Source organism: Ochotona princeps, chromosome 29 (genome assembly GCF_030435755.1).
Source record: "Ochotona princeps isolate mOchPri1 chromosome 29, mOchPri1.hap1, whole genome shotgun sequence".
Taxonomy (NCBI): domain Eukaryota; kingdom Metazoa; phylum Chordata; class Mammalia; order Lagomorpha; family Ochotonidae; genus Ochotona; species Ochotona princeps.
In genome coordinates, this window is record NC_080860.1 from 11,846,472 (window position 1) to 11,856,776 (window position 10,305).

The 10,305-nt window shown below is 55.7% G+C and overlaps 1 protein-coding gene across 2 annotated transcripts; it reads right to left on the bottom strand.

Annotated features, from left to right (window-relative positions):
- Nucleotides 1-790: 790 nt before the first annotated feature.
- Nucleotides 791-9,854, bottom strand: SELPLG (selectin P ligand). 2 transcript variants are annotated; one of them, XM_058656659.1, is made up of 3 exons: nucleotides 9,719-9,854; nucleotides 7,440-7,566; nucleotides 791-2,518 (listed from the first exon to the last, which is right to left on the bottom strand). In XM_058656659.1, exon 3 carries the CDS (start codon nucleotides 2,511-2,513, stop codon nucleotides 1,398-1,400), a length of 1,116 nt encoding a protein of 371 aa, XP_058512642.1. In that variant the 5' UTR covers nucleotides 2,514-2,518; nucleotides 7,440-7,566; nucleotides 9,719-9,854; the 3' UTR covers nucleotides 791-1,397. The 2 variants fall into 2 exon arrangements, with proteins under 2 accessions (XP_058512642.1, XP_058512641.1); XM_058656658.1 differs by lacking the exon at nucleotides 7,440-7,566 and having other exon boundaries at nucleotides 9,719-9,852.
- Nucleotides 9,855-10,305: the final 451 nt, after the last annotated feature.

Sequence of the window (10,305 nt, forward strand, 5' to 3'; positions counted from 1 at the left end):
TGGTTAAATCTTCAACTTGCAAGCACCAGGATCCCATATGGGTGCTGGTTCGTGTCTTGGCTGCTCCACTTTCCGTCTAGCACCCTGCCTGTGGCCTGGAAAAACAGTGGAGAGTAGCCTAGGTGTTTAGGACCCTGCACTTGTGTGGGCAACCTGGAAGAAGCTCCTGGCTCCTGGCTTCAGATCGGTTCAGCTCTAGCTGTTGTGGCCACTTGGGGAGTGAATCAGCAGATGGAAGATCTTTCTGTCTTTCTCTCTGTAAATCCACCTTTCTGATAAAAATAAATCTTTTTAAAATGCGTTCACACCAAAACAAACTTACCTTTAAATTCTGTCTTCCCATAAATTTCCTCACATGTCCTTGTATTTACTGCCTGTTGCTTTTTGAGAAAAAGTTCCCTAGCCAGGCCCAGATATGAGATGCCAATCAGAGTAGAGGAGTTGCCCCGGGGAGTGCCATGGGGAGGGCAGGGCAGGATGCCAGGGGAAGGCGGCACTGAGAAGTGGGGGACCCAAACTCTGCAGGCCAGGTCTGCGTTGAGAAGAGCTGAGGGCCCAGGAGAGACAGCCCTACCTCCCACCCCCTCCCTCCAGCCAATCTCAGACACACTTAAACACATTTGTTGTGAGAGGCCATGCAGGGCTCACTTACCAGAGGGCTGATTTGAGGGGCTGAGGCTGAGACCAAGTGACCCAGGACCAATGTCTTGCCCGATGTTGGGGGGATAGAGAAACCCAGGGAGGCTTCCTGAAAGAGGCAGCAGCCTGGATACTCTGAAGAACACAGACGTCACTTGTTCATCACACCTTTATTGAGGACCCATGTTGTGTCTGGTCCCCTGGCTGGGCAGTGGGCAGGACTGAGTCCACCCTGAGGGGGACCCCTGGAGGCGGGTAGGTGCTGGAAGTCCCCAGGTGGAGACTGCCTGTCTGCAGGGTCCCCAAGAAGGTTCTCCCCGGGGCTTGGTGACCCACCCTTGGCCTCCCAGGCGAGGCTTCATCCTGGGTTCCCTGGAGAGACAACCGAGAAAACCCCAGCTGTGCCAGCACAAGTGGCCCCTGGGGACCCTGACTCTGCAGTGTCCCTGCCCCCAAGAGACACTGACATCCAGAAGACAGAGGCAGGGAGCTTGTGTGTGGGGAGAGCCCAAGTCATCCTTGGGTACGTGGGGCTGAGATTCAGGGCCCCAGGGAAAAGGGGAGTGCAGCCGTGAGGACTGGAAGGGAGGCTGTGGGAAATGTGGAGCCACTGGCGCGGAGGAGAGGGTATCCCCAGTCTCGGAGTCCATGGCTAGAGAGCAAAGTCTGTAGCTGCACCTGGTGGTTAAGGCTGCCCTGGTCAAGGGTTCCCGGGAGGCCCTGGAGAGAAGAGGGAGCCGGAGAGGGTGCACAGGAAGCTAGGGTAGGAAGCTGTGCAGGGGGAGCGTGTCCTCTTTGCGCTCCTCTGCAGCCTCTGCTTTCGGGTCAAGCTCCTTGGGCAGAAGCCCGTTGGTCGTGGTCGTGGCCCCGTCGGTGCCCTCTGGCAGCAGGGAAGAGATGCAGACCATCTCGGTGGGGGAGTAGCCGCGCACAGGGTACATGTGGTTCTTGCGTGTCAGGCGGATGGCCAGCACCACGCTGCACACGAGGAACACCGTGGCCACCAGTGCCAGGATCAGGATGGCCAGCAGGCACTGCCTCACCGGGATGTGGTCGGGGGTCCCTGTGGGGCTGGGGCTCCCGGGGCTCCCAGAAGGAAGCTCCTTCCTGCTCTTCATATCCATGATTCCTGAGGCACTGCTGGCTGCTGTGAGGGTGTGCGTGTGGGTGCTGAGAGTGGTCAGTTCCACCGCTGGAGATTCTGTGGTGGCTGCTGGCTCTGTGGACAGAACCTCTACGACTGTGGATTCCATGAGTGGGGCCCCCGTGGCTGCTGCCTCCGTGGTCTTCACTTCCGTGGTCTCCACCTCCGTGGCTGCTGGTAGAGTGGTCATTGCCTCCATGGTATCCACTTCCGTGGCTGTTGGTTCAGTGGTCTCTGCCTCCATGGCCATTTGTCTCATGGACTCCATGGTGGCTGGCTCCGTGGACAGAATTTCCTCAGTGGACACAGCCTGGGTCACAGGGACTGTCATAGAGGCCAGCTGTGTGGGCAGCAGGCCTACAGTGACAGATACCCTCTGCATGGAATCTGTACTCAGATTCTCCCTGGCTGTCCCTCCTGCAACTGGGCCAGTAGAGTCCCCAGTGGTGGCCTCCACCGTGGCTGGCTCTGAGGTTCCTGGTACTGCTGTCGTGGTCAGAAGCTTGAAGAGTGGGGGTGTGGCCATGATACTGTTTGTGAGTATTTCTGGGGGTTCTGTGTCCACATCAGGGTACTCATAATCCCCTGCGTCGCTCAGGTCCACCTGTCTCCGCTCCCGGGCCAGCCCAGGGCCCAAGCCCTCCTTGGGGCCATCCTCCCAGTAGCCCCACAGCTGGAGGCTGCGGCTGGGCCCCAGCAGGGTGAGCAAGAGGAGGAGGCGCAGCAGCATGGCACCTGGGGAGACAGGACACCGAGTTATGAGGTTGTACCTGACTGGCCAGAATAGTGGTGGCAGGGGAAGGACTGTCTGCTGGGGAGGGCACTGTGGCTTCAGGCATCCCATCTCCCTCCATCCTTCCTCCATGGGAGACGGAAACCCAAGTACTGCAGTCCTCACCTGCTGCCTCTCAGGGCGAACACTGGCAGGGGACAGGCTGGGAAGCAGAAGAACCGGAACCAGAAACAGGCAGTGGGATATGGGGAGTGGGTGTTCCCATGTGACTGCAGCACCCACCATGTCCCTCTTTTTTTAAAGATGTACTTTATTGGGCCCAGCTAGGCGCAGTGGCCTAGCATCTAAAGTCTTCGCCTTGAACGCACCAAGATCCCATATGGGCACTGGTTCATGTCCCACTGGCCCTGCTTCCCATCCAGCTCCTGCTTTTGGCCTGGAAAAGCAGTCGAGGACAGCCCAAAGCCAAGGGCCCCTGCACCCGCGTGGGAGACCCAGAGGAAATTCCTGGCTCCTGGCTTCGGATTGGCTCAGCTCTGGCCGTTGCGCTCACTTGGGGAGCGAACCATGGGACGGAAGATCTTCCTCCCTGTCTCTCCTCCTCTCTGTATATCTGACTTTGCAATAAAAAGCATAAATCTTAAAAAAATGTACTTTAGGGCCCGGCGGCGTGGCCTGGCGGCTAAAGTCCTCGCCTTGAACGCCCCGGGATCCCATATGGGCGCCGGTTCTAATCCCGGCAGCTCCATTTCCCATCCAGCTCCCTGCTTGTGGCCTGGGAAAGCAGTTGAGGACGGCCCAATGCATTGGGACCCTGTACCCGCGTGGGAGACCCGGAAGAGGTTTCAGGTTCCCGGCTTTGGATCGGCGCGCATCGGCCCGTTGCGGCTCACTTGGGGAGTGAATCATCGGACGGAAGCTCTTCCTCTCTGTCTCTCCTCCTCTCTGTATATCTGGCTGTAATAAAATGAATAAATCTTTTTTAAAAATGTACTTTATTTTTACTGGAAAAACAGGTATACAGAGAGGAGAAAGCCTATATGGGATCCTGGACGTGTAAGGCAAGGACTTGCTGCTAGGCTACTGCACTGGGCCCACCACAGTCCTTCTTAACCTTTGTTTATATATATAAATATATATATACATACATCCTAAAAGTAATGTGGCCTGTAGGCTATTCATAGACAGATATGCATACAAGGTTACTCCAAAAACAACCTGGAAAAACGCAATCAACAGAACTTTGAAATCTGTGTTCACAAGAGAAAAGTGCAAATCTGACCACATCTAAGAACCATTTCCTAAACTGGACTTTCCTGCATCTGTACACACACGGCCTTCAGGATCACCCCACTTTACCGAGAGGGTGGGGACGGAGGTTCAGAGACAGGAAGTCACTTGCCTGATGACACACAGCTACTTGGGGCGTGGCCCAGATCAGACCTGAACCCAACGAGCCTTCAGGATGGCTTTGGAGGGGTGCAAAATAGAACACAGGCAGGGGCAGGGGGTGGGGAAGAGAGCTGGTGCATCTGTGGCTGGTGTGGGGCTTCGTGGGAGATGGAGGGCGCGGCTTGACACAGGCACCCGGGAAGGCTGGGCATGCAGGGCCCAGGACTCAAAGCTCCAGCTATGAGGTCAGGCCCAGAGAGGCCTGCGATCCCAGCTCTGCTTCTCCTGAGCTGTGGGACTGAGAGATGGATCCTTGCCACTCAGAGCCTCTTGTTCTCCCATCTGTAAAAGGGGAGTGGGTGGGTAAGGTTGTTGAAGGATGTACCAAGATGACTCCTAGCAGGTGGTTCATCAATGGCCCCACCCTGGCCCCTCTCCTGAAGGCAGCAAACTCTGAGAAGAAGCTCTCCCCAACCCCCTATAAACAGTCTCTTAATCACAAAATCACTCGCCTCCAACCCACCCCCGCTGCTGGTGGCTCTGGGTTCCTGGAAGGCAGAGGCCTTGGCCACTTCCTGGCTGCAGAGGAGGAGGCCACCAGGCTCTTACCTGTCAGTTCTTGGGGTGGGGGTGGAGGGGCACCTTGAAGAGTCAGGACCTATCTTCTGAGCCCAGAGGTGGGACCAGTGCTGCATTTTTGGGGTGTGGGAGCTCCCTATTGGCTACCCTTCCCCACTCATTCCCAAGGGCCAGTGATGGTGGGAGAGAGCCAGGGCCTGCCTCTCATGTTGGCTGCTGCTTAGCCACTGCGTGACCTTGAGTGGTCACCTTGCCCTCTCTGAGTCTCAGTTTCCTCACCTGTGAAATGGGTGCTTTTGCTTCTGACACTTGTCGGAGAGGCCTCGTGGGAGGTCCTTTCTCAGGCTGTAGCCAGAGGGGGCTATGGCTTGGGGGTGGTAGTAAGGGAGTACCCCAAGAAAGCCCGTATCTGCTGGCCTGGGTCCATCTGGGGTCTCTCCTGCCAGCTTGTCCTGGCTGTTCCTGAGGTTGGTGCTTAGAGCCCTTCCTTCCAGAGACAGCCTGGGCCCAGGTCAGCTGGGGGCTTGGGAGAGGGGCAGCTGGTGACCCCAGCTGGGCTCCAAGGGGAGGCAGTAGGAAGATGTAGACACAGCCAAGAGGCTGATAACCACTCAGTAGTATTTGCTGCAGTAAAGGCAGGTGGATTTTTCAAAACGCTGACGGAAGATGAGTGACGTGAAAAGGCCATGCATGAGTCAGTATTATGTGTGGGTTTTAAAACGTTTCCCACGCACCAGACTAAACGTGGCTTCTCAGTCCACCTCCCCCACTGAGGTGCTGAGACTGTTTCAGGCCTCCCCATGCAGACAAGCTCATCCACCTGACTCCCATGGGACAGATGACAACAGCAAGGCTCCCAAGCCGCACCAACCACCTCTACTCATCCCCAGCGGGAAGGAAAATCCTGGCTGGCCATGGGGTGGGGGGCCGGCCACATCCCGCGGGGCTCCAGGCAGGGGCTTATAGGGTCAGACACTGCCCACTTCCTGTCTCTCACACATGGCTTCTATCCTGGGGCCACACAGAGGGACAGCCCGCTAGGGGGTCCTACACGCCCCACCCTGGAGACAACTCCCAACCCCGGCCCCTGGGCCCCTGAGCTGTTCAGTCCATACCCAACCACGAGGGGGAGGCAACGAGCAGCCTAGTTCAGGACCAAGGAGCCACAGCTGAGGACTGTGCGTGCTGCTTGAGCAAAGGCCCCTTTGCTTTTGTTGCTGTTGTTGTTTATTAATTGATTTGGGTCCAAGGTGATGGCTCCGTTAGTTAATCCTCCCCCTTCAAGTGCCATTATCCCTTATGGACACCAGCTTGTGTCTCAGCTGTTCCACTTCCCTGCTGTGGTCTGGGAAAGCAGTCTAGGATGGTCCAAAGCCTTGGGACCCTATGCCCACGTGGGAGACCCAGAGCAAGTTCTTGGCTCCTGGCTTTGGATCACCTCAGCTCTGCCTGTTGTGGCCATTTGGAAAGTGAACCAGCAGATGGAAGATCTTCCTATCTCTTTATAAATCTGCCTTTCCAATAAAAAAATAAATTAAAAAAATTAATTCATATGAGAGGCACAGAGGCACACAGTGCCCTCCCATCCCCTCTCCAGGTCACTCCCCAGATGCAGGCAACAGCTGTGGGCTGAAGCCAGGGGCTGCAAAACTCAAACTAGGTCCCCCTCCCTCAGCGGGCAGCATCGCCTGCGGCCTTCTGGGATGTAGGTGAGCAGGTGCTGAAGGCTGGAAGTCGGGCTGAGAACTGAACCCAGAAACACCAACGTGGGATGACTCAGCCTCTTAGCCGCCCTCCCAGCTGCTAAGCCCGCTGCCCATGTCTCCGCTACTCACAGGCACTGTCCTAGGTCGTGCCATAGAAATCCTGGCCAACTACTTCTCGGGCAAAGCAGCCCCTAGTGGGGACTCTGCCTTCCTTCTGGCTGCTCACACAAAGAACAGACTTTCTTCTGAGCCCCGTTGATCCAGCCACAGCCAAGTGAAGGAGCCAACGCAAGATCCAACCTGGCTCTTGGCAGGTGTCCTGCTGGCTCCCACTGCAGCCCTATGTCCTGGTGCACCGGACAGGCCTTGCCCCAGCCTGGGTGTCACATCCATCCAGCTCATCCCAGCTCTGACCTTCATGGCTGGGTGGCTTTGCACAACTCTACTCATTTCTCTGATCCATGGGCTTGTCCCCTGGAACACAGATGTTCCTCGTTTTACTGTGGGACTATGTGCTGAGAAACCCATTGCAGCCTGAAAAGATCATGTGTCAAAAGTGCATTCAATATGAGGCTGGTGTGGTGGTATATCAGTCTAATCCTCCATCTGCAGTGTTGACACTGGTTCAAGCCCTGGCTGTTTTACTTCTTCTTCTTTTTTTTTTTTTAAAGATTTATTTATTTTTAAATTGCAAAGTCAGATATACAGAGAGGAGCAGAGACAGAGAGGAAGATCTTCCATCCGGTCATTCACTCCCCAAGTGACCGCAATGGCCGATGTTGTGCCGATCCAAAGCCAGGAGCCAGGAACTTCCTCTAGGTCTCCCACGTGGGTGTAGGGTCCCAAGACTTTGGGCCGTCCTCGACTGCTTTCCCAGGCCACAAGCAGAGAGCTGGATGGGAAGTGGAGCTGCCGGGATTAGGACTGGCGCCCATATGGGATCTTGGTGTGTTCAAGGTGAGGACTTTAGCCATTAGGCTACCATGCCAGACCCTGGGCTGCTTTACTTCTGACCCAGCTCCCTCCTTATGGCCTGGAAAAGCAGTAGAGGATGGTGGATGGAAGATCTCTCTCTCTTCACAATGAATCAAACAGTACATAATGCATATGAGAGACATATGACCTGCCATACAGCCTGGCCTGGCCTGGCCTGGCCTGCCTTAGATGTGCTGGGAACAAGTACCCCAGCCTAGAGTTGGGCAAAAATTACCAATCACGAAGTTTACTTTATCGTGAAGCCACTCACCCAGGGTAAAGATGAAAATGCGAACCAGAGGATTTTTCTGACGGCTCTGGTACCATTGTGAAGTTGAAAGCCCACAAAGTCAAAGTTAAGTCAGGCCTCACTGTCAAGGGACACTTGTTGCCATGGGCTGTTGAGGGGTGGGTGAGGGACGCAGGCAGAATGCTTAGCACGCCGTCGGCACACAGCATGACCTGTCCAGGATTCACTGCTCCAGGCATGGCTTGTGGAGTCCCCCTCTGCTGCTCACTGACTTTTTCCCAGGGTACCCACATTAGCACCCACATTCCAAGGGCACAGGAGCCACCACTGCCCCACTGATGGGGCCACATGCCTGACCCTTGGCCCCAAGCTCCGGACCACTCCTCAGTGCCAGGCTGGGTAGACACAGCTGTTGGAGGGAGGAATCCCCAGCCCCAACAGGCCTGACATCCCTGTGTTGGGAGCGGGTGGTGCTCACTCCTGTAGTAGGTGTGGCTGCATGGTGAGGTGGGGTGGACAGCGCTCCACAAGCCCTGGCCACCACCACTGGACTCACTGTTGTGGCCTGACTCCTGCAAGTCTTCCTTCACAGAGACTCCCAACGAGGAGTCTCTTTAGACCTCTTGCTTGGGGCTTCCCAAATCTTAGCTGTTTTCTAAAGATGAGAAATCCTGCCCACTAGGCTCACTCCCCAGACACCTGCGATAATCAGGACTGAGTCCTGGGCTGGATTAAAGCTGTGACTCACCCAGGCCTCTGTCCAAGTACCTGGGCCATGATGGTCGTCTCTCAGGATAGACCTTGGCAGGGAGCTGGTGTGGAGAACAGAGCTAGATATGGCAACCAAGCAATCAGATGTGGAGAGTAGGTGTCTTCCGTGCCAGGCCAAATAAAAGCATCCCCCTGGATGGCTTTTTCTGGATGGCCCTCTCCCCGCTCCAGAGAGGCATGAGAACCACAGATCTCCCCCACCGCCTCCGGAACCCCACTGCCCCTCCCACGCATCTGCTTCAGGCCCCTGCCCTTCACAAGACTGCGAGCCCTGTGTGAGCTCAGTTTTGTACATAACCCACTAAGAACTAGGTTTCATCTGCAGACACCCTGCCTTGCTGTCCTGAGACTGAGAAGGTGGGGTACTTGGCACCAAGGAACAACATGAGCCCTCTTTTGGGTCGGATTTAACAATGGAGCCTCATGCTGATGGACAGATGGGCAGACAGGCACACATATGATGGTCTTCTACTTCCTTCCAACCTGCCACTCCCCATGGCTTCTGCCTGCTCAAGTTCAGTAAAGTGGACTGAATGAGCCTGGTGGCATGTATGGGGTGGAGGGAAGCACCCTAGGCAACTGCGGCCCTGCCTTGGGCCTGTTTTCTTATCTGTAAGCTGGGTATGTTGCAGTCGCTACCTTTCCACTCTGGGTGTGGCTAAGGTTTCCAGGAGGGGTTCTGTCTTGCGGTGCAGCCTCTTCCGCTATCCTGGTTTCAACTCTTTCCCTTCCCCTACTCTGCCGGCCAGGCCAAGGGGAGGGCAGGGCCGCCTCCTGATCCCACCCTGCTGCCTACTAAGAGCCCTGGGCAAGGGTCTGGGTTCAAAGTCAGAGATGGGAAATGGAGGCCGGTAAAGAGGAAAAAGAGCAAACTGCAGGTCACAGGAACACGGATCTTGGTGGAGCACATGTATGCATACATGTGTGCACACACACGTGCACGTGTAAGGGGAACTCCTGAACCACCAGCCTCTGCCACTATACGACATACACCAACACAAACAAAAGTACCTGGGCCATGGCATCACTGTCTCTTGTCAACCACAGCCTCGCCATTCTAATGTTTGCTCTGGACTGGTGTCTGCTCTCCATCTTTGAAAATGACTTGTAGAGCTCTCTCTACATGGCTGCAAGACAAATCCTGCTCCCCTCTCATTTTCTGGAATCTTTCAGACCTGACTTCAATCCTGACCCTATAAGTAAATTCCTTCCGCGGTGTGGGCCTGCCCTTCCCACTCTTGGAAGGGAAGGGGTGGGGCCGTTTCTGTTTCTCTGAGAACACAGCCAGCCCAGCAACTGCCTGCTGCACCGACCATGACAGGGATCTCAATGGGAACAGGATAGAAGGTACAGGCAGCAGGTAGACCTTGAGCCTGAAGTGTCCAGGAATTGCCAGCTCAAGCAGGGTCTCCCATTTCCTGCCCCAGGTCCCGCTGGTGGCTGTAAAGGCAGACACTGGTCCCCCCACACCCTTCTACTTCTTCTGGGGTTCCCCGCCCAATCCCTGAAGCTGACAAGCCAGCACTTACCGCGTTCAGCAGGACATGGGACAGCCAGTCACCCGTGGGCCCAGAGGCGATTTCTCCGCGTTGGCAACAAGGCCCCAGTTTAAGGGCACAGCTGCGGCAGCCCGCCTGTGTCCCGGCCAACCCCCAACGGCTGTGCGTGGAAGAAGGAAGCGAGAATGTGGTTACTCAAGCAGGGCCACACCCCCATGCTGGTGACAGCTTTGGGTGACAACACAGACAGCACTGGGTGGGAGCGGGAAGGGAAGCAGGGGCAGTGAGATGGGGACCTGCTGGTTCTGGGAACCTGGATTGGTGGATGTCACAAGCGATTGTATTATTTTGGAGCACAAACAAGAGATGTGCAGGATCTGCCTTTCCATGCTTTGTTCTTCTACAAAAAATGCATCATTAAGTCCTTGATGCCCCTATCAGAAAGTCGCATAAAGGTCTTATGACTTCTGAGTCTCAGGACAGAGGGTTCTTCTTGAGGCCATCATGCTTGCTTACTGATGGTCCTTGGAGTCAGTGTCAGAGGAGAGGCAAGGGTGTTAGAGCCAGAGCGATGGCTGGCTCTCTCTCTCTCTGACTTGCTCCACTTGAGACAGTCT

Coding starts and splice junctions, on each gene's coding strand:
- SELPLG (XM_058656659.1), bottom strand. CDS start 2,513: ATGCTGCTGCGCCTCCTCCTCTTGCTCACCCTGCTGGGGCCCAGCCGC.